The following is a 24,616-nucleotide window of genomic DNA, read 5'->3' on the forward strand; positions in this document are numbered from 1 at the left end:
TTACTACTCATTTCCAAATAACAGTGCCCCCTTGGAAAACTTACATTGATACAGATGAGCAGGGGGAGGAGGTACTGCGGACATCAAAGAAACCGAATCCACATCCCTCACGCTGCTCCCTTCTACTGTTATTGTCGGTGCTCCATCAGTGGTGGAATCGGATAGGTTCCCTGTTATGGAAGTGGCACCACCGCTTTCCCTATCAGAACTGACTCGAACTCCTGAGTCTGCACTGCAACTTCCTCGATCGCCTGATCGAATCAGATAAAGTAAAGCAAAGGAAAATTTAATTAATGAATACCTGGTAATAATCCAAGGTGTCCAGAGAGTAGTCCGCCGGAACCCGGAGTTAATGCTCCTCCGTTGATGCTGTGACGGGGCAAGGACGCCAGAGATTCTTGGTCAGAAAGACAACCCCCGGCTGCCAGTTGCCTTCGAGCCTACAATGAGAAATACTTATTTACCTAACAGGTTTAGAAAGTGATAGTTTACTGCACGTTGATTGCAGTTGACCAACTCACAGGACGTGGAGTGCGATAAAGACCCCTTTGAGTATCTTAGATAAGATATTTTCCCCACGTGTGCCTGGTATGAACTTCACCGTCTTGAGTAAGTTCAATTAAATATTAGCGAGGGATAAAAGATTTACATGCACACGTACGGTAATGATGCGATTACGTTACTCGAACAGTAAAAAACATGATACAATCAAGTTAAGACTCGTCGCAGGCCAGCTCAGTAACTTCGAGCGAAGTAACATGTTTTACGTTCAAATTGAACTGTTGGAAAAAAAACTGATGAGTCCTGAAATAGTACCTCAGTTAGCTGCTCCTGCGCTTGCTGCAGCTGCAACTCTTTGGCGTTCAGCTGAGCAGCTAGAGACAGGCTTCTTTCAGCTTCATCTCTGGCGTGCCTCAGCAAGCTCCATCTCTCCCTCTCCCTTTCCTCCCTTTCTGTGGACAGTTGTTGCAGAGAAGTTTCATCTCTTACCCTCTGCGCAACCCATTCATAAATCGTCAACGAAAAAATGACTAGACCCTATAAGTACCTGTCCATATGTTCTAATAAAGTCTCTCAGCTCTCTTTCTTTGTCTTCCAAAGTCGAAAAGAGCTGCTTCATTTGATTCAGGAGGTCGAATTTTTCGGCTTTCAGCCGCCGCTTGTCGGCCTTAAGGGCTGAAACGAATGTTCTATTTCAGATGCTTTATGTAAAATGAGACGGAGCAGGAGTCTTGATGAAAGGATAATATTTTTCATGTCTCATCAAGTTAATTAAAAATGAATTCTCGAGTTAGTTTCTGCTCATAAAATCGCGAACGTTTTCGTTAAATAAAATTACATTCGTCTAGGCAAAATTAATTAATTAGTAGCTGTTCGGGGGGTTGAGAGCTGTTTCTACCGGTTGTACTGGTTTATGATGGAACATGGGGACCGAGATTAGTGAGAATTTCCGGAATGTTGCAGAGGGTCGTTCTCGTGAATGTAATGGTAATGGCAACTTCACACACCAAGTAGATTAAGCCACAGTTAATTACCGAAAATAACGACTACGTCCATGAGCATAAGAGGCAGATAAGATGTTCGGGTGTCCACCACTTTTCCGAATGACGGAAATGCTGCGGATTTAAAAGTCGGTCGTAATTGTTTTGGGAAGTAATATCTGTGAATGGCCGCGACTTGGAGAGATTCCATACTGTGGATCACTTTAACTTTATGACGAAGCTAATGGGAATTTAAAGTGACTTAGATCCTGAAATTAAACTTACTTGTCAGAGCTTCTTTGGCAAGCTGCAGCTCCATTTCCAACGCATACTCTGCAGGATCTGCGCTTTCTCCTTCTGCAGGAGGTTTTCTCTCACTCAATATGCCACTGGCCCCGGTGACCACCAGCCTGCGTAAACGCGTGACCTCTGCTTGCAATCTGTACGATGAAAATTATAAACGAGAAATAAGATTTCGGAAAATTCCGTCGTCTTACTTGTCATTTTCCTGCCGGAGCCTGCGAATCACTGAGGCGGATTTAGGTAAATTGGAGGGTGAAGGAAGCAGCGCCAATAAGTCTTCAGGATTTCCTCCGTCTGAACTTCGTGCTGAACGAGGAGACGAAGAATCTAAAAGACGTGTTAACCCAGTTTCAACAGATATAGGAGAATTATTCACGTAGTAGTTGTCTCCTCTGAAACCCGGACATTGTTCCAGCATCAAATATTGAGATCGAATACTATAAAATGGAATGTCTACGGCTGACGGACAGCCAAATAAAGGAAGACCAGAGACAAGAAGAATATTAATAATTCTACGTTCGCTCCATATTTCCAGTTTCTGTCCAGGAAACGATATTTCTGAAATGAAATCCAATTCAATTTAAGAAATCTTCATTAATTGTGGACTTATGGATAAAACTACTGGATGTATTACAGAGACGTGCTCAGAGGCTGCCTCGGCCGGTTGATGCCAGCAAAGAACAGGCATATGAAAAACAAAGCAATAAAGAGGACGAGCACAAGCAGCTAAAAAGAAACCAATAAGGAGGTGCTCTCGCTCTAAATAGGGCTTTACTAACAACGTTAGCAAAGTGCATTAAATAAAGCTTGTTTGTAAGTTCGCGTACCTTCTCCTAAAATTAAATACTTGGAAAAAGTTCAAGGGGGCCAGAGACTCACCTATCCGAGTTTTCTGTATGGAATAAGGCCGTAAACTTTTATTGTAAGTTGATATCCTTGTACACAACACAATATCGAACGCTTGGTCTTTGAAACGTAAGATAATGACGGTTCCCTTATATTAATAAACGAACATTTTTACCTTTAGAGATTATTACACAAAACGCACTAAACATAACGGAAGCAAATTAATGCGGGCAAATTCAATCATCTCAATGCATATCTGATGCACATCACGAAGACACCTGAAATCCGATATCTACTAAACCAACGTTCCAATCAGGGGCGTCGCACAATTTCATCATTACACCCAAAAAGTGTAACTGCTAAGAAATGAATTGCAATATCAGACTAAAATGTAGAGAAATTTCCATATCGACACGAAATCATGGAAAGGAATGCCAATTTTGCATTAATGTCGTTAAATGGAGCGACTGAATTCTTTTCTGCCCTTGCAGGAGGGAGCAGAATCGGGAAAATCTCAATTCCTACGCTCGCAGGAGTAAACAAAATCGGGTAAGCTTCAATTCGCACATGGTACTCAAATGATGGAAAATACGTGAATCTCTTACCCATATCTGGTTGAGTACTGCATCCCGGTTTGGGAGACTCCGATCGTTGGTTTTCCGGTGAAGATCGACTGTCTTTTACAGGACTGGCACTCTCTAATATTGTCATGTTCCCTTTTAAATCAGCTTTATCAGCAGTCTCCAGGAGTTCGCACTTAACTGGGTCAGACCTCGTTTTCTGGACGTCTCGCTGAAAAATAGGGCCAATTTTTATTTATTAGGGCGCATCCATCAACCCCCGATAACCCGAAGCGATGGATTCAAACTAACCTTACAAACGTCCTCATTAGATTCCAACGAGCTCGTATTATTCAACGACCTACTTCTCTTTGATTCAATGGAACTATTATTGTTAGCCTTAAAACCGTCCTCTTTCCTAATATCACCGTTTCGCAATTTACAACTGTCAGTTTCACTTTTAGTTTGTGGTTCTTTGTTTTCGTCACGATTAATTGTCGTTTGCGCGCTGGATTTCAATAGATCGTGCTGCGCCACTGGCGAGGGTGAGACAGGGGCGGCGACATCGGAAAGTTTCACTTCGTGGGCGTTGCAAGCGGGGCTCGGAAAGGGGACCGGGGTCGAGCTGGGGTAGTCGGATTCTATCCGGGCGGTTAGGGAAGAAGAATGTTCTTCTACCATTCTGCGAAGCTTTGCCTAATTAATAACGAATTGGAACCATTAGTAACATGTCCTGAAACTAAACTGAGGTATGAGTCACTCCCACACTTTTAGTCACTTTTCACAAACGTACCCCCCCCCCCCCTCCCATATCCCTAAGAAGATGAGAAAGATATATTGAAGGAAACAGTATAGAAAATTCTGGATCTACGAATCTAAGTAAACGCGCGTATGTTTTGGAGCTCTTGGAACAAGTTCTGGCACACAATAGAACTGAATCCACCTTTTTTTGTGCTCCACTTAGTGCTCCTAAAGGGACTTTTTCTAAATGGAGATTTGAGACTTCCAAGTGGAGGTTCTAATTTGGAAGGTTCTATTAACTGAAATCATTAGAATTTCCTCTCAATTGAGGTGATGGATCGTCTAATGCGAATCAATTACACGTACCATACGATAACGATTAGACGTAGTTCCTGGATTGGGACAGGCGGAGACTTTCAGATCAGCGATTCGACTGCATCTACTCAAGAGACTGCCAGTAGTTTCATCCAGAGATCTGATGTAGTCTCTTCTTTGTACGCTAAACTGTCAATTTTATGTTTGTGATGGTTGACGCCGACATTTCATAATCGATATAGTCCCTTCTAGCGCCTATTTCCCGCCATGGTTTCGGTGGATGAAATCACTAGAATTTCCTGTCCATCGGGTCACTGTCTCTATAATGTAGATTCAAAGTTGCTTTTTCGCATATACGGAATACTTCGCATATTTCTTCTCGTCGGGACGGCCGATCCGATGGTGCGAATTAAACATCTGACGTAGTTTGCTCTCTAACTCTCTACTACATTTGGCCGAATAATTATTTTTTAATTTTCCAAATTTTATGGTTCATACATCGGAAATTTGCAGACAAATTGACTTCAAAAGATACATGTTAAATTGACCGCTTCGATATGTTATTGAAAATGCATTTGCATGAAGGTCTCAAAAGTGCACTTTCTAGTTTCTCGAACCTCGATTCTCAAGCTGAATTGGATGTAAGCCGGAAATGGGATAGAAACTAGTCGGCGATTAAAGAAGAAAACAGCATATCGGAAAATTCGTTATTTTCTCAAGCGGATCTAAAGACGGGGAGACACCCACTTTAATCATTTTTCGACCTAACCTGTTATTGGCTCATCTGAAAATGATTATTCCAGGAAAACACCCATATTCCCGATCAAACCTAACGCCTGGAACTGGACGTAAACAACTACGCAAATCTACATATACCTTCGTGATAAAATACCAAACATCCCTTTCGGGGTTCTAAATTTTTTATACAAGGCATAGAGCCAAAAATGCGATTGACCCACATTTGGGGTCAATTGAATTTCCATTTTATGATCGCTAGAAGCAATTTCTTGTTTGTATACCTATAGTTTTCGTCATTGAATTGCCATTTAACTGTTGATTTTCGTTCTAATAGTGTCCATATTACGTTAAACACGGATAAATTCAGCCACGTCTTGAAACTTGTAGTATTCCAAGCGAACCGACTGGGGTCAAAAGTGGATTAGGAAAACAAAGCCCTCAGCTTGTGAAGGGATGTTGTGAAGAATCTACGAGGGCCATTTGATGTCACCTAATTGGGGGTCAAGTATGAAGCTGCACGGTGTTATATGTCTATAATGGGAAAAAATCGTGTTTTTTTTTGTAAATACGAATTTTATGGCTTGTTGAGATTGAGCTATCGGCTGCCATAACATAATAGTTTGATCGGTTGAGCTTTTGCTACCAGAGAAATAGGAAAGGAAGAAGGAAAATCAACTTTTCAATCATTAACTCTAATTCTAGCAAATCTGTATGTTTCGCTGTTTTCGGGATCTCAGTGATGTGTTTAAAATTCAGAACGCCCTGCAGGTACAATTGAACCTCAAAATGCCTCAGTGTGGGCCTCGTGTCTGGGGAACTATTTGTAACTAAAAGGGTCCCAGCAAGAGCGCGAAATCTAAATTTGGCACCAGTTTCTCTATTATGTCAAATTTTTTCGACGAATTAAAATTTTAAAATCTTCTTAATTTTTAAAATTAGACCGATGTTCAGCGCAACAACGGATTTTAATTATTAAATATTCTGTCAAAGATAGTGAGGGTCAGATGGCATCATTGAGCCATTTTTTTTTAACGTTGCCGGAAATACACAAGCGGCCAATGTCGAACGGTACTGCAGGAAAATATTCCAGTTTCCTCTGCCTCAAAGGGACGGCATTGATTTCAAAGACGTGTGGTTCCAATAGGACGGTACCACTTGCCATATGTCATATGAAACAATGGTATTAGTGCAGGACGCGTTCCCTAGTTGTATGATCTTCCGTTGGGAAGACATGAATTGGCCACCTAAATCGTCCGATTTAAATCCCTTGAACTTTTTTTTCTGGAGTTTTTTTAAGTCGAAAGTTTATATGAACAAGCCCACCACTGCCCGAGCTGTGAAACAGGAGATTAGACACTACACCACTGAAATTCAATCACGTTTATGCTAAAAAATAATTGAAAATTTTGTCAAAAGAACGCTAATGCGCCAGCAAAGGCGAGGTGACCATTTATCAGATACATCCTTTCATACATAATTTTTACGTTTCTGTTTTGTGATTAAATGATAATTTCAGTATTTTCTAAAACAACTTATTTTATTTTAGATTTAAATTTGTCCCCCGTGTTGGGATACTCTTTAGTGGGGTCAGTCAAAATACCCGACAAATGTGCTTTTTAGGGCCAGCACACTGGCCCTTCCCTTCTGACGAACTTTGAGAGGAAAAGCGTCTCTTAATAATCTAGTCATTAGCTCTGCTTTACATAACCCATGATTCACGAAAACTCGGACCCATTTCAACCCTTCCTCTTACCTCCTACAGCTAATTTTCAGGGTGACATTGTTGTGACACATGACCTTTATTTTCAATTGGTAATATTTGACAAATATTTCAACTTTACCTGAGCATCTACAAATAGACGCCGCATCAGCAGCGCCATGGCGGGGTTTCACGTTCCCCATGAAGTTCCATCAGGGTACTCTCAGCTCCCATTGTCCTTTAAGGCAACCCTGCAACAAAATTATGTTGCCTGAAGCACTCAACTGAACTGAAGTCAATAACCCCTCATATCGACACCTTCATAATGCCACTATACCAGGACTTTTGTCTGTGCTAGTTTATAGAACAGATTCCTGCTGACCTAGTTTATCTATACTTATTATGTTACGTGTACAATAAAGAGGCCTTTCATTCGCTTTTAGTATATGCCGCCATATGCTCTATCTACCGCCGGAATAAAACAATGGGTGGGGTTTCTTTTGTACTTCTGTTACCAAACTTCCATGTGCTGAAATTTCCTCTGCGATAAGATAAATTGAACGTAGCGGCTATATTTAGTTGGGGACAAACTTCAGGTGGAAAATCCCCCCTTAATAACATGTGAGTCACAGAGTAAATAATGCTTATTCAGACAAATCAAATTTACGAAACGACATTGAGGGGAGTCCCTATATGCGGCTGTAGGGTCTTCCCAGGTGGTTGAGCTCCCAGAGAGATATTGCTCCGCAATGATCAAGCTAGGTAACAAGTGCACGAGATTTTTATTATCGTCCTGCGTATACCAGTGGCGTGTCCCCCACGAATGTCCAGACTGCCTCACACCTCAATGGCTTCAAAACGAGCTACCCGCCTCTCATCCCCCTTTTAAGTTGTTCCATGTTCATGCCAACTCAGGGTTACAATTTCCAATAGTTCGGGGGGTGAATGACTCTGCCCTGTTTAGCCCGCCTGCAAGGGTGCAAAGCCAAAATGTATCGAGTGACTCATGGCTACATGTTGCTTCAGTTGGATGTAGATACTTTAGTCCGGATTATTAATGTTCGGGCTGGCAGTGGCAGTTCATAGTAGAAAAGAGGATTAATGATTTTAAGTATTAGTGCCAGGAATGCGAAGAGACGACGGATGAAAGGTGTTGCAGGATAATCATCCTATGCATACGAGATGAATCACAGGCAAAGAAGATCGCAAAATTCGCTAAGTGAGCGAAGCCACTGCAGGTGTTTGCTCAACGTGGAAGAAGCTTAAGTGCCATGCACTTGTCTTCCATTGTGACGTTCGTTGAATTAAAACGAAGCAGAGATTTTTACTTTAATAATCGTTAATATGATATTGATGATCGATAGTTTTGATCGTCATGACTGTCTCAAAGTCGGAACCCGAACCGGACCCCCAATTCGAAACCCGAATTGAACCCGAAGTCGGAACCCGAACCGGAAATCGATCTCGAAACACGAACGAAACCCCGAATCCCCAATCCGAACAGGGTTCCCAACTTAAAACCGCAATTGGACTTTCACTTCGGAACCCGAAATCTTAACGCGAACCCTAAACCCGAAGTCGCAGCCCGAACCGTACCCCTAAACTATCACGACAGGGAACAGTCAGTGACTGTCAAGTTTCACAAGTTGATAGACCGCACAAATAGCAATTTAAGGCAAATTTCAAGGCTATAGAAATTACGATTTTGGACACCTATAGCGTTTAATCAGCTCTTCACGATAGTAAATGATTTATTAAATCTATATTGCTAACTCCGGGCACGTACCCACCTGCATACAACCATCAGGAACTTTGAGCTTATTATAGTCTGACGTGTTTCATTATACGGGATTTCCACTCCGCCAACAACGGAAAAGTTTGTGTGGATGAGTAGGAAAAGTTTGCAAAAGAAATGAGCATTCAACTAGAAATGGAAAAACGATGTCAGGCAACCCGGCGACGGGTGTTTCTACTTATTGGGTTCATCAGACATATATCCTTGTGAGCACATTCAACACGGTTTCAGTACACCTTTTCTGAACATAGTCCTTAAAATCAGCATAGTCGGTTGCATTAAAAGATGGCTGAATTTCGTCATTTCGTTATGACACACACCTGAATTTCCTGCCTCGTATCGCTACATGTCCTGGTTTACAGTCTGGTAGAGCCCAAATAATCCAGGCGTCCTTCAAGTGGTCCAGTCGTAAAAATTATTGGATTTTTTTTCTCGTAATGGATGAGGTATGGTAAAACCAAGTTTATTATGAGTAGATTCGGACAGCGTAGAATACTACTCAAAATCTCGATAATTAGTGGATTAACAGGAGTAAAGTTATGTTCGGGCTCCCGGAATCAGACGCATCGGGGGGTCACAGGGATCAGGATCATGTTCGATCGTTACCCTTATGGAGCATAATCAAACGTCTATTATGTGAATGAATTTAGCTAAAAGGATTGAAATTGGCCTAAGAGGAATTAAAACGGAACGGGAAAATTGGAGTATTGGCATCGAAAGGTCTTGATATGGGCAATAAAACCAATGGCTCTCCGCATAAATAACTTCCATAACATCGACAATTTCTATACCAGGTGTAGCATATCATCATGGAGATATTTCAGAAGGCGACAGTGCCCTATAAAGCAATATAAGAATGGCAATAGACTCATAGCAAAATCCGCACGTTTTTTGAATATACTGGGTGGTAAAATGTTATATTTCTTTTCATGTTTTACGTCTTCCTCACGTATGCCTTGAGCTACAGTTTCAAATGTTAAAGTTAATGTACATATTTCCTTCAAGACTCTTTACAACAAAATGTCGGTAGTCATATACAGGGTGCTATGCTTTTTTCGGTCATGTACTTCTTATACTTGTAGCTTTTTTGGAACACTCTGTATGAATTCGGCAAATTCAAATTTCTCCTTCAATCTTTCTAGATTTTTGGTATCTTGCAGTATTTACGTATCTTTCACCGTCCTCGTGGAATTTGCGAGCATATCTAAAGGTGCAAATTGGAAATGTAACGGTAGAAAACGAAAAAAAAATCATCCAGCGCAGTTATCAGGTATCTCGATAACTGTGAAATATTTAACAGATTCAGTGATATAAAAATAAATCTAAACGAAAACAGAATTATATGAACTAAAACTACAAAATATGAGAAGCAAATGTAAAACATTACCCTCTAGAAGATGCCGCGATTTTGGCCATGGGTCCGTCAGTATTTGTTCATTATTTTGCAGAGTAATGTTGCTTCCTAAACTATCTCCATGATAATGTTACACTCTATGGAATTATGAGTTGGTTTACCCTTCAAGAAACCTTTCGAAATTTAGACTCACAATTGCACAATTTACAATTACACACTCACAATTGCACAATTTAGTTGCCTGTAATTACTGTGTAGATTAGTGCTTCAAAAAGTTGCTAAAATAATTAAAAACTGAAAATTACCTACTTTAAATTCCAAAGTTGTTCCCGATAATCCAGGAAAAGCGGGAAATTTTCAAATGAACATTGGAAAGTTTATTAACATAAGCTCTGTTTAACGCTAATGAGGATCCCTTAACTGGGGCTTCTAGCGCAATTGCATATAATTTCCCCAGTAAATCTAGTCCTGTTGGCTGCAGTTTATACAAATATTTATGTTTATATCGCTTTTATTATCAATCCCGTTCATCATTTTTTTGCGATTATTATTTTAGCTTTGCTAAACACACTCACCCAACCAAAACAAATCAAGAATCGTCATATTTCATGTTCAGACAAAAACTTTTGAAAAAGTTCTCATGGAAAAAATTTATGAACCATACGACCGATAATCTGACACTAAATAACTAAATAGTGACTTTGTATCGGTCATACGAGATACCCATGGGTGTTGTCAATGTATTTATTGACTTTGACTCACATGGAAGAAAATTGTCTCGCATGTGTACAGATGGGCGTAACGAGGTGCCACGGTCGGCACCCAATTTTACGATCTATCGAAAATTGCCGAAGATAAGATAAAGATTAAGCAGTACATTAATTCAGTTAAGACGATTATTATTTTAGTTGCTTATACCTTCTGGTTCATAAACGAGCGTAAACGAGTGATGTGACTATAATGTGAAAACATGAGTTTTTGGATAGTGCTCTCGATCGTACCCCTTGTGATTTTGCACGCAAACTGGTAAGTAACAGAAACTGATGCCGCCATCAAGAGCCACTAAGCTCATTATCCCTTAGTGTCGTTGGTACATATCAATGCAACATGAACAACCTTGAGCTGAACTGCAGCGGTGTCTCCCAGGAAGACATCAGTGGGGAAACTTTAGCAATAGTCAACAAACCTGATATAAATACACTTGAAATTACAAACAGCGACATAGCTATGATCTCAGCTACAACCTTCGAGGGGTTTTCAACTTTGCAAAACTTATACATCACCGGCTCAAACATTTTTCAAATAGGCGAAGGCTCATTTACGAATATGACTAGCCTACAATTTTTGAACCTGAGCTATAACGCTTTAACCAAGGTAGACTTCCAGTTAATTTTTCCAGGAGCCGTCCTGAAATACCTGAACCTTTCCAACAACCTGCTACAAGATTTATCCAACTTTAATTCCACGTACTTCTCAAAGCTGCAGCTTTTAGACTTATCCAACAATCAGCTCGACCATCTCCCTGTAGAAGTTCTAACGAAGTTGAGCACAGTCCATAAGTTTTATGTGGTTATAGATTCCAACCCATGGAATTGCTCCCATCCTGTTTGGTCGGAATATTTGAATCCGATTCTTTTAAATTCCTTCTGTGCCGTCCCCATGACAGAAACTACCCAGAAAGTAACCACAACTACCAGAAGTGAACCCACACCTGAGACTACAAAAAAAATGACTCCAACGTTCCAGCCCTTGCAGGAGTCAGGTCAGCTCACTCAGACATTTGAGAATGAAACAGCTTCAACTAATGAGACCTATGGAGAAGAAAGTCGCTGTCCAGCAGTCAACTGCTACAAGTGCAGCTTTTACTTCTGCTTGTTATGGATGTTAGTGGGGATATGGATCGGCATAATCCTGGGGAACGTTGGGAAAATACATCATTTGATATGCGATAAGGGGCCGTCTTATGCAGACAAACACACTCAATGTGGTGAGCTGCAGAAGAAATTACCGTATGAAGATTTATTTTCGTGTTATTTTTAGAATACTCGTTGGTGGAGCAACACATGGTATCCGGCATTTTCGATTCGAATAAAGGTAAGTTCATTCCTGTCTCAACCTTGGGAACTTCCATGCCGAACATTATGAACGTGGACAACACCTGAAATAGATCTGTTTTTGTGTGGTACATGTGAAGATCGCAAATTAAAGCGAGGATTAATCGTTAGTCAATGTTACAAATAATAATGTTAATAGGATGTATTATGTAACGCTGCCTTAATCTCTTATCGTTAATCCGCCAATGCTTCAAATTAGCCTTAAAGAGAGATGTAGCAATAGATTTGATATTCTCTAAATCGAAGCGATACTGCAGCCACTTCCTGGAAATATATCGAAGTTACGTAGCAAATAAATATAATAATGTGAAATTTACAATCTCGATTAGTAATTAACTATTATTAGCTCGATAGCAAATATAGTAAATCCCATTCAGTAGAGATTTTTTCTATGAGACATATTTGAAGTGTGGAATTTTTAGAATTTACGCAGGAGTAGGTATGGCGACCGTGAAACGAGTGAGAAAAATACCATCCGTACCTTTCATTCCAACTCATTTAATGAGATCAACAGAAAACTTAGAAGCAGTCGTTAAAACCACCGACCCAACTTCCTACCTATGTATGATCAGCTGGGGAACCCCTAAGATCCATGTTAAATCTCTAATGTTCCCAGTTCGGTTCATCTCCAGTCGATTGTACATAAGCGAGAAATGGCATATAAGTTTCCTGCGGGCCCTAATCCAACTATTCGCCATTTACATGCCATATCTCGCTTATATATGGTCGACCGGAGACACACAGAGCTGATGAGAGTCGTAGACTCTAACCGGGATTCAGAGTGCTTCAGTCCATCGTGCATTGGTAAGAACATAGTCTCGAGGGCTTCGAAGTTTTCTGTTGATCTCAAAGAAAAATCTACCAAAACCGGAACTATGATTGAAATAAGGAGACATTTAACTTTATTGGCCTCCTTATAAAGGGTGTCCCGACAAGAGCCCCAAATTCAAATTTGGCGCTATTTTTTCTGTTATGCTTCGACTGTCAAACATGTTTGACAGTTCGATTTTAAACGGTCCCTCATTTTTTAAAATGGACCGTTATTCGACCCAACAACGTATTTTAACCATTAAATGTTGTTTCGAAAATGGTGAGAGTTTGGTTGTCAAGATACGCAAACTGGGTCCAATTTTTGATCTGAAAATTATTCCAAACACGTAATGAGACAAGTAAGACAACGCGAGAAGTCTGGATTGATGGCTGACGCGAAACCATGAGTGCATATTCGTCCACGTTGTTTCGCAGAAAACATCACGGCTATTTGCCAGAACGTGGTCAAGAGTCCAAAAAGGCCCATTCGACATCGTAGTCAAAAATTGCCCCTCACAAGAAGCACTATGCACGAAGATTTAGACCTTCATCCCTATAAAATCCGACTCACTTAACAACTCATGCATGCAGATCTTGCACACAGAAGAGAATTCGTCAACTCAATCACTGAACAACAAAACGCGAACAGTAATTTTTCCAACAAAATCATCTTCAGTGATGAGACCCATTTTCATGTTGATGGCTTCATAAATAAGCAAAATTGTCGGATTTGTCACACGTGGTCTCCGAGAAGAAAATTCCTCCTCAACGCGTTACTGTTTGGTGTGGATCATTGGCATCATTGGACCATTTTTCTTTAAAAACAATGCGGGGAATACACGAAGAGTCAATGGCGCACGGTATCGCAGGATGATGTCCCAGTTTCTTGTGCCTCATATGAACGGTATTGATTTCGAAGACGTGTGGTTCCAACAGGGTCGTGCCTCACATGAAACGTTGGCATTATACCAGGAGGTCGTGTAATTTCCCGTTTGGGCGACATGAATTGGCCACCTAGATCGTCTGATTTAACGCCTTTGGACTTTTTTCACTTGGTTTTTTTTTAATTCAAAGTATATGCAAACAAGCCCACCACTTTTTACGTTTCGAACCTGGAGATTAGGCACTGCATTACGGAAATCTAATCATATTTATGCGAAAAAGTCCTTGAAAACTCTATTAAAAAAAAAGCTAATATGCAAGCGAAGCTAAGGTGGGCATTTATCAGATAATTATTTCATGGATAATTCTGATATCTCTACTTTATGATTAAATGATAATTTCAGTATTTCCTCAAAAACGTGTATCATTTTTAATTAAAATTTTGCGCTCTTGTTGGAGCACCCTTCAGTTGATTGATTGTGCAGCAATTTTTTCTTGAAAAATACCTTCCATGCAACGTAACAAATTACATGGTGTACATTTTTTGAAAACACACAGGAGCGAAATAAGAGGAAAAGTCCGAACAGTTCTTGAGATATCGACAAGGCTATTAAATGGCATTACAAATATATGTATATACCTCACTCCTTATCGACGACTCAACAGTGGCGTAGAAATGAAAGCACATAAACATGAAGGATCTGCTCCTCATAGGTAAATCAAGTCAAATGTCATCGTAATTACTTACTACCATCCAGTACTACCCTTATCACGAGAGGGAGGTTGAGCCACGGGCCAGAGCCACAGACCAGGAAGGACAATTTCTGTTTGGCGGTTTTGCCTGCGGATGAGGCCATTCTTACGATCAGCAATCATAGATATAGAAAATTAATAAAGAGAGGAATGATAATATTTATATAGAAATGTCTTGAAATCTCTCGCTACATTTCAAATATTTATTGACTCAATCTGAAGTTTCTTGCTCCCTATCATTCATCATTCATTTCAATTCTCAAGGCGTCACATAGATACATCTCTCTTCCAAAAGCACAAATGCTAAGAAATACCCTTAAACAATTCATTCAACTTTAACAAAGCCGAGGCAACGTCGCTCTTCTTGTACGTAATTTCCACGCTGAAAACTGATAACTTTTCCAACTTTATATGTCCGTTCTCAATTTCCTCGTTTGAAGGAAAAAACGGTACTAATCATATTTCCAGGTCTCATCTTTTTGCGGTGCAAAAGTGTAGGGCAAATGATGGATTCTTCGTCCGAAAAATTGTCAACGAAATTGCTTTTTTCCTGTCGGTATTTCGACAAATATGTCTTTTTTTGAAAACTCCGCAAATAAGCAGGAGGAGAGGAACTCCTGCTGAACTCTTTCCTTCACGAAAATGTAGCGTCCGGGGAGTTGTCGCATGTATTTCTTCCATAGAGCTTGTGGGATTTGTAGCAATAACACCCTGTCGGGCCAGTATTATGCATTATTGATGCCTCCTACAGATGATCCTCATTTAAGCCCCCATTAGGGCAGTCCAGCTGAAATAATAATTATTTCCTTTCGTTAGCAACTTTAAAGAGCCAAAAGAAATCTGAGGTGTGTTGGGCCTCGTTAAATTAATGAATCTATTTAAGACGGTAATTTGATCCCTTTGATCCTCTACTTTGACTCTCATTGCCGCTATTTCTTCCTTTTGGGCGGCAATTACGCGTTCTAATTCTATAATAAAAGCAAATGAGATTGTTCATTTGATGTTGTAAATTAAAATTGTCCCAAGGGTATAAACATTGCGCACTGCTCAGGGCGGCGTACTTGCCTGCTCTGCGATTTTTCTCGGGGGTAGGAGGGAGATGATCAAAAATTTCGCCCAACGCGCCAGACTTGCTAAGGCCGGTTCTGACTCTGTGTGTTTAAGGTAGACAAGTCTGGCCTTGTTTTTACCCTATTTATTGTCCAAATTAATCTATCGAAATCTTGTTTGCTATGTCCAACCAAAAGCTTTTTCTAAGATTTTGGGTTGCCTTTATAGGTGGAATGGTCCACAAATTCTTTTGGCTCATCCAGATGGGTTTTTATGACTCCTTTTTGGCCAGCATGATGGTTTGATCCATCGTTGAGATATGGATCGGTGTGCGTCGGCTTTCCATACACAACATAAGCCAGTCGTTTGTTTGATTTTTTAGTTGCCAACACATTGAAAAATGATACCTTTCCTTCCTCCTCCAATTGCATAGTGAACTAAGTTTCGGAATTTGTCGAAGTGAGTTGCCCCAGAAAATCCCGAAATTAGGGTGGAAAATGGCTCAAATAACAACAAACTTTGCAGATACTGAATAATAATGATAACAATCTAACAGAAATGAGAGCGATAAATCTGCCCGACAAAACTTTTCTGAGTTTGAAACTCTTACACTTTCCAAAGGCCAAATACTCTATCGCCCCTAAATATGTTCCTTAACTTGACTTAATTTCAGCTATAGAAGAAACAACTCAAAACTTGCCACGGGAACACCAAGAGCTTAGAATTAGGTCAAAACTAATTTTAGATAATCCTTTTAAGATAAAACAAAGTTTAACCCCCATTGAACAAAAGGCCCTCAATTTATGTGAACAAATAACGTTCCTTTTAGCAGGCAAAAGCAGCGCTAGAGGCATAATGAGCTGTGTTACCTGTGAGTAAAAAATTGAGGGCCCATTCAATGATGGGAGATGCACTAAATTAAATAAAGGGCCCACAGATACAGCGGAAAAATGAATTTATAAGACACACACACAAAAATAATTGTTTTAGTGATGTAGAAAGGTACGAACTCCTGCAAAGCACTTCAGTTTAAGACTTTTTGTCAGTGGCATAAATTTAGTCACCGTTGGTACCTTTTGAGGTTCCTCGTTTTACATAAGCTAGCATATATTTATCTGTAAATTAAATGTATGGTAGTAAAACCCTGATAATAGTCAACGAATTAAATGGATCGATGTTCATCGCAACCAACTGCCCATATTTTATTTAATAAAACCGATGTACGGCTTGGTCACCTATGCTTGAACCGGAGGTCAACCTCGGCCACGCAAAAAGAGACCAAGCTCAAACAAATACCACTTAGACTAATCACCAACACAGAAAATACAATTTTAAACATGGCAGGTTAAATTGGGTCAATGATCAAACCCTAATCACTTACCTCAACTGAACCTTTTAAAATGTTGTAATGACTAATTTTTTAGTATTTTTACCTACTTACTGACATTCCATAAAATTTTTTGCTGTAAGTATTCGTTTTGTTACCGAATTTTCCAATGATTTGCGTTTTTCTTTTGCAAAAAAATACAAATCAAGTCGGTCTTTTCTATAATCCTCTTCGAGCTCCCTCTTTTGAGCCATTAATTTCTTGCCCTCTTAGTAATCAGAGATATGTATGTTAAGTCAGTACGTCTCTCTTACTTAAACCAGGAGCAATAAAGACATGCGTTACTCTTATTATCGATGACGTAACGACTGACGTCTTAAACGGCTGTGGGAGAATCAAACACTCTACTAAAAGCGGCAGGGGATGGGTAATTGTGTTCTCATCTCCAATAATAGAATAATTATCCAAGAACTACGTAAATATCCCTACAAGCCAAGGAACACTGCATTCGTTGTTTATAGAAAACACAAGCCTAAGGGTGTTGCTATTGGAGAATTGATGATACCATATCAGGCCAGTAGAGGGTTCACACATGGAAATAATTTTAGTTATGATAATGTGGGGGGTTAGAACCCTGGTTCCCCGGGCGGATACAATTAATTTCCAATGATCCTCACACTGGTAGATCTCGCCATCCATTTAAACTTCAGTATCGCTTTGCTTATTTTCCCGCTCTTAATCGAAACATCAGAAATAAACGGGATTTAACCCAAAGTAATCTGAACAAACTTGGCTCAAGCTGAGCACCCATTCTGACAATATCGCCTATAGAATATAGGCCAACCCCCCCATTTTTCCCGCAAACTTAGCACACAACACGTGCTGTTCTCTCCAAAGCAATAGCCATTTAACCGCGTTTACAGCGCATATTTTAACCCGAACTAACCTAGCACAGATTGAAAACTCATTCTCGCATCACAATGTAGTTCGTCCATATAAACTGGACAAACTCACTAATTTTTCCTGCAAACACACTACTGTGATAAAAAAAAATAAGGCCAATTTTTCATGTAAACTTCAAGGGTACTATAAAATCATGAAATTATTTCTTTGTAGGTTGATTGCACTGTCTGTGACATCTATGCAAATTTCAGTCGTATTCAATTACTGCAGAGCTACACGCGAATTGGTAAAACATAGAGAAGTGAGTTTTTTTACTTTCGCTATGTCTGATTTTGTTGAGCAAAGAATTCGGAAGTGAATTTTGTGTGCAGGGAGTTTTCTTTGATTATCGCGGCATTATGAATTTGTTCTACCGTTATGGGCAGACATTTCTTGGTTTTGCACCGCAATAATGCACCGTCCCACACTGCATTGATTCTCCGAGAACATTTTGCCTAAAATTCGATCCTTATCGTGCCACGACCGCCGTAATCGCCCGATTTGGCACTGTTGAAATTCTGGCTGTTTAACAAGCTCAAATGACCGCTCCGTGGACACCGTGACGATTCAATCGGGGGGATCGAAAACCGGAATCGAAGAAAGTACCGAAGGCGATCCCGGAAAAAGACTTCTCTGCTGCGAGGGTCGCAAAGAACGACGGCATAAGTGCGTTGTGTCGAACGGGCAGTACTTGGAAGGTGATGAAATTTATTCGGGAGAATAAATAAACATTTTTCATTTTATAAATATATTCGCCTTACGTGTTGATTACAGTGGTGGCACACAACAAACACCATACTTCTTGAAGCAAACACCGTTTAGCCTCGTTTACGACGCATACTTTAACCCTACTTGAACTGAACACTCGTTGTCACATTGCAATGTCGTTCGCTTGCACAACATAGGCAAATCTACCCAGTTTCCCCGCAAATTTAGCACACCACACGTGCCGTTCTTTCCATAGCAATAACCATTTAGCCTTCGTTTACAGCGCATACTTTAACCCGAACCAACCTGACCCGAAATGATTACTCGTTCTCACAGTGGGATGTAGCTCGTCTACACAACGTGGGTGGACCCCCTCATTTTTCCCGCAAACTTAGCGCATAACACATACTATTCTTTTCAGAGCAAAAACCATTTAGCCTCGTTTACAGCGCGTACATTAAACCTTAAAATTTATTCCTCTCGAGAACATTTTTATCAAACTCAGTGCACCGGTACGCGGTAAAGATATATGCATTTACTCTCAGGGGCCCTGTTTATTCATAAATCCAGGCTTATCCTTTCCAGCTGAGATACCGTAGACATTACGAGGGCGTAACCCGCAAAGCCGCAATTTATTTCAAAACTACTTGTTTGTCTGGATACAAGTTTCAACGACTCTGTGACGTAAATTCACCTAACGCGTAAACTGCAAAACCAAAACATTTACCTTCGCTTTTCAAATAAGCGCTTTTAAGCTCCCGCTGCAAATTGTGCAGAATTTTCTCGATTACATTCAGCCCTTTAATGTGATGCTCGTCAGCAGTCTGCTCCTCGCAAATTCATTCTCTAAGTGTTGCTTTTCCATCTAAATTTCCGCCAGAAGTTGCGATTTACCACGCTTCTGCTGGCCATGAATACACTTCTTCTCCCACACTTCATACTTCACTTGCTCTATCAAAATTACTCCTATTTTAACAAATTTTGCTGAAGTGCAACTTGCTCACTTAGAGCATCGAATATCTTCTCAATTAGCAGTACTCATCAATGGTGGCGCCCGATGACTCGTCGAGGAGGTCCCATGCGATGGGTCAGTGACGAAGTCTGCAAACGAGCCAGTGAGAGTGATGATTGATGGTTTGCGCTGCTCGTTGTCGGTTAAGAATTGTACCAAACAAAGGTACTGAGGGTTTCTATTCGTTTTCTTGTTTAATTTTTTCCATTTGCAATCGTCCGCATGACGAACTTCTGACCCTCAAGGGCGTACGCTGTTTTATAGTCTGAGTGGTTCCTGCGATCGCGAAGCTGCGATAATTTCGCCTCCCTGCAGAATTTGTTGATGGCCATATTTCGGCATAAGCTGTCTTCGGAGGCCTGCGGCATGCACTGCAAATTAATCGCCAGACCGAGGGAGGATTCGATCAGATTGAGGCCTTCGGGGGCCACATGCCTCCTGCTTACCAATGGCGAAAACTTCATTACTTTATTTCGGGTTAGTCCAGGTTTTATGTAATAACTTATCACTCATAAGCTACGTGCATATTTTGGTTTCGCCGCTGTTCCTTCAGAGAAGCGATAATTTTCTTTTTTCCGCTCAGAGCAATGACTCACTCGGCTGGTTTGCGGAAGCGTTACTGAGGTCCGGCAGGATGTTCGAATGTGATGATGATGAATTTGAATGCGAAATTGCCGGAGTATTTTATTACTTATTTTTGAAGTAGAACTGCAGAATGCATGGATGTGGAATGTTTCCTGAACAAAGCGAATTAGTACCGTACGGCACCAATTGCTCGCTTTCTCTCGCAATTCTTTGCATTTTATCCCACGGGTCATCCCCGAAGGGAGATACCTTTAAGAGCTACTTATATCTGATTAATGTCTGCCGGGCATTGGCGTCCTCTTTGAGCAAACTTGCATCCATGCAAATTTCCCAAAAATTATCGATAATTCTCATTGAGCTGTTGCCCCTGGAAACAGCTCCCCAAAGATTTCGCAATATGCCTGAAAATTTCCTAGGGAAATCCCCAATTCCCCACTCTTCTACAGGGCGACGCGCTATTGGAAAAATTGCAGTTTTGCCGTTAGTTGATCGCCATTTTTTCGAAACTCCAATGTTCGTTTCCACGAAAAAGAACAATTTCACTCGTAATTTACTTTGCCGGTTCTGCATTGCTAAAAATGAAATATGGCCATAATCAAAAACGAAATCACATAGTGAGCGCGAAAATTTCCAACCATGTCTAGCAACCACCGCAACGTTTTGCCTCAGTCCGTGAACTGACCACTGAAAACCCAAGCCATAAAGCACCATTAATGGTTAAACCCGTAATGATCGCGATCGGTTAGTCAATCACATTTCGAACTAATAAACAATGAAAATAGTGTTAATGCAGCCCTGTGTTAATTTTTCATGGCGAATGCGGCAATTTGTCAATGGCGCGTTACGTCTTCATGGCTTTATAAGCACAAACAGCTAACGGCCCGATAAATATAATTTAAAATTTAATCCCATAGACTCACACACACCAAGTTAAAGCAAACAGAAATGCAATTAATTGGCAAACTTAGATTGTCTAGTTTACGAGCATACATTAAAGATAATTGCCGTAGAGTCAGGTCGGAACGGCACTTCGATAGGACGCCTCGGGAATTTGCTTTTAGTAAAATTGGGAATTTATTTCCGTGTCGTGTGCCGAAATTGGTTTTTAATACGAAAGTCTACGTGAGATGACGAGAACCGATTTTCCTTGTATTTACCCTATAAAACAATGCCATCAAGTTAAGGAAATTATAACCTAGAGACGAAAGAGGTAAGGAAAACCAAAAATTTTAGATTTACGAAGCAATACGTCTTCCAGTGACGTCTTAGGTAGCTAGAATGTCAAAAAAATGCTAGAAAAATCAGAAACCTCGTACCGCTCCTCAATAGCATAACAATTTTAATCCTGTCAAGGAATTCGAAAAAGGCATAATTCGGCGAGAGAGAAAAGCCCAAACGTTCAGTTCTTGAGAGACAAGTGCGTTTCTTCACCTTCTCCAAAAACGTTAAAATAACGTTGCTGCATCATCAGATACGGTAATGGCTATCGATGCAAGAACCAGGACAAAGAAGGGAGTGCCAGTGCCCTTGCCAATCACAGAAGACCAAGTCATGCTCCCCGAGTATTGGAGCACCCAAGTGGAGCTCGAAACTCAGGCTTTATTTGTTTTCAGAGAACCTGAGATTTTAACAAAGTATTGTGCCTGAATTTCGTTCCTAATAATAAAAATGCTATTTCTCCCTTAAATATCTTTGTACTTACAGAATGTTTCGTAAAAATGCCGACAAACTTTCAGAGGATGTAGAGAGCTCATAAAAATAAATGTTTATATCAAACAAAGGTAGGTGCGAAATCGACTAGTGTCCGAGATGCAAAATGTTTTATTTTTTTACTATTTTTTAAATATTTTAAAAACAGTTAAATTAAATTGGGTTTCCGTGGCGATGATAAGGCAAGTGAATTGATTATGGTGCCGCATTATGATGCATAGAAATATTTTGACATGTGTGAATTGCTGAGAATTTAACCATATTTTGGAAGAAGAATGTTATTTTATGACGAGGCAGGTTTCACACGCGTTTGAATCATGTCCTTCTAACTCTACCAAAAAATAATTTCATTAATTCCTCTCAAATAATTTAAAAAAAAAGATGCTTTAAAGAAGTCCGTGGCGTACCATTATTTTTCATTATATACACCCCATTGTATGGCCGGACGGTCGCCAGTGGTGTAGGTGGGAATATGCTGTCAACTCCAGAACGTGCACATTTATCCCGCCATAGGGTGTCCCTAATTTCGCGTCCTTAACGCAAGCCGTTTTCGAAATACACATTTAAAATATATATATAAAAAAAAATCAGACGCTCCGTATCTTAGAAACGAAGCGGTTTCGGACCTAACTTTATTCCCTATAAATATTTGTTTTTATGAGCCCCACGTCGCCTGAAAATTTGTCGATATGCTTATGCGACACCCTGTATGTATATACCTGATGGTGTGCAACAAAAGCATATATGAGCCAATGAAAGCTTAATAGCATTACATATCGAATTAAAGTGATGACCGAGGTTGTTAACGTGGGGTCAAGCATGAATTTCAGGCTGGCTCCAACGATGCGTAGAAAAATAAAACCAGAATAATATGTAGCTTTGAATTTGTCATTGTTATTTTTACGGCATTTGCATTCACCTTCACGCTCTTTGAATTGGGTGTATTATGCGTTTTAATTAATTTTTGTTTTTAATTAAAATTAGTGGCATAATTTCACATGGGAAATTCGAAAATCATTTGAGGCCATCAACATCAATCAAATAATGGTAAACGTTCTCTAGTTGGTTATTCAGCGAACTCATATCCTCCACACCCACGGGTGCAAATTCACTTTAAAAATGACAAATTAAGGCTGGGGGTGAAAAAGACACTTTTGAGGGATTTATTGTGGCTCGTCATTGCAAGAGAGACACGCGATTTTTCAACATCAGATAGAGAAACGTTTAAAAAGCATCGTGAATTAGTAACTACCCATTACATTTACAATGGTTTTTCAAATTCGCTACAATATGAAGAGTTACAAGCAACTACTTTTACACGTAATGTACAGGGTGTAGCATATCATCGTGGAAATGTTTCAGAAGTACGCTGTAAATTAATTTAAAAAGTGCTAATAGATTCACGGTCAAAAACGTAACATATTCTACATACAGGGTGACAGAGCTTCACATAATTTCTCATATTTTGTGTTTTTAATTTTTATAATTTTGTTTTCGTTTAGATTTATTTTCATTTTTAAGAAAGTTGATAAATATTACAAATTGTTTCAAGCAGTACTATATATATGTATATCGAAAATGGTACATTTTTTTTGGACCATGGATGCATTAGTATTTTTTTATTATTTTGGGAAGTAATATTGCCCCTGAAATATCTCCACGTTGATATGTTACGCCCTGTATATTAAATTACATATGAACTAAATCACTTCAATGTAACTATGCATAGGTGCTGTCATCTATGTAGACACATAAAGGAAAAGCTGGATCGTAAAAGTTATCTTAAACTGATAGTTGAGTAGTTTTTCGCAGTAATAATAATAAGTCAAGGACGATATGGCTACTAAAACATAATGAGTATTATTTCCGGAACTATTGGTGCATTGACAGTGAGGAAACGTAATATACATAAATATAGTAAATAACAAATTAATTTGGCCAATACGCGATGATTATTAAAATTAATTTAGGAAATCGTATATAGAGTATCGCAACAATTTGCATCAATTCAAGTGTGTTTCCATTGCCAAATACTCGTTTTGTTTAGAAAAATATATGTCCAAACGCCATTAGATTTTCTGAGAGCCACTAGATCAATCCTTTGGCAACTTTGTCTGGAGAGCAATTTCCACGGAAACCGCCGAATTGACCCATACTCGATCTTCCTCTTGGCAAAGTCGCCAATACTTTGATATATTGGCCCTAAACGTTTCTTAGACACTTTTTTAAGTAGATTACGATGAAATGCAAAATTTTAAAAACGTGTCATTTTTCCAATTTTAGCAGAAATTGTCTTGTACGGAACTAACAGATAACACTAACTACTGAAAGCTACTACTAAAAGAAGGCAATAAATATGCACCTAATTCTGTTCTCAGATCTAAAAGTGCTTTAGAATTCTCATGAAATTATATTTTAAAATCTATTCCGAGGCTTCCAGCTGTGAATCAAAGGAATTTCTTTCTGCCATTACAATAGCAGAAGACAAAACGCTCTCCCGTGCTGTTCGGCGATGACTAATACTTTGGGCTGAGCGTGATGGCACTTCTTCCTCGCTAGTAAAGTATGCGCACGCATGCACATAATAAATATGAGGGGCGATCCAGTTGCCACTTTAGTCATAGCCGAGAAGCATGGAAGATCACTTCGCTTACTTCCTCATCGTCTATGATAATATCAGCCGCAGATTTTGATAAATTATCAAGAATAAATTTTCTTCACAGTCTGATTCTCAAGAAGTTTTAGTTTCCCCTTCAAACTGGATTCCCAGGAATGCCCCTCAAAATAATGCGATGAAAAGAGAGGGTGAATCAAAGCCACTTGGCTATTTCCTGGGTGCAATGGTCACGTGAAAAGAATATCATCATATTTATGGTGCTCAGAGATCTCTA

General features: G+C 39.8%; 2 protein-coding genes across 6 annotated transcripts in view; one reads left to right on the plus strand and one right to left on the minus strand.

Annotated features, from left to right (window-relative positions):
* The window catches only part of Liprin-gamma (liprin protein kazrin), a 34,950-nt gene that overhangs the window by 7,660 nt on the left and 2,674 nt on the right, over window positions 1-24,616 (minus strand). For 3 of the 4 annotated variants that reach the window (XM_066288867.1, XM_066288869.1, XM_066288866.1), the window contains 9 exons: window positions 6,826-6,934; window positions 3,503-3,886; window positions 3,236-3,422; window positions 1,979-2,111; window positions 1,767-1,921; window positions 1,049-1,176; window positions 817-993; window positions 302-440; window positions 45-251 (listed from right to left, as the gene is read on the minus strand). In XM_066288867.1, coding sequence (XP_066144964.1) covers window positions 45-251; window positions 302-440; window positions 817-993; window positions 1,049-1,176; window positions 1,767-1,921; window positions 1,979-2,111; window positions 3,236-3,422; window positions 3,503-3,886; window positions 6,826-6,864 — 1,549 coding nt within the window. In that variant the 5' untranslated portion in view covers window positions 6,865-6,934. Of the gene's footprint in view, window positions 1-44; window positions 252-301; window positions 441-816; window positions 994-1,048; window positions 1,177-1,766; window positions 1,922-1,978; window positions 2,112-3,235; window positions 3,423-3,502; window positions 3,887-6,825; window positions 6,935-6,986; window positions 7,885-24,616 lie in introns of those variants that run through there. The other variant, XM_066288868.1, reaches the window with a different exon arrangement.
* LOC136342474 (SLIT and NTRK-like protein 2) lies at window positions 10,608-12,327 on the plus strand. 2 transcript variants are annotated; one of them, XM_066288321.1, is made up of 3 exons: window positions 10,608-10,858; window positions 10,915-11,816; window positions 11,873-12,327. In XM_066288321.1, coding segments are annotated over exons 1-3 (960 nt in total). In that variant the 5' UTR covers window positions 10,608-10,802; the 3' UTR covers window positions 11,875-12,327. The 2 variants fall into 2 exon arrangements, with proteins under 2 accessions (XP_066144418.1, XP_066144417.1); XM_066288320.1 differs by having other exon boundaries at window positions 10,612-10,858; window positions 10,915-11,819.

Source organism: Euwallacea fornicatus, chromosome 12, assembly GCF_040115645.1.
Source record: "Euwallacea fornicatus isolate EFF26 chromosome 12, ASM4011564v1, whole genome shotgun sequence".
Taxonomy (NCBI): domain Eukaryota; kingdom Metazoa; phylum Arthropoda; class Insecta; order Coleoptera; family Curculionidae; genus Euwallacea; species Euwallacea fornicatus.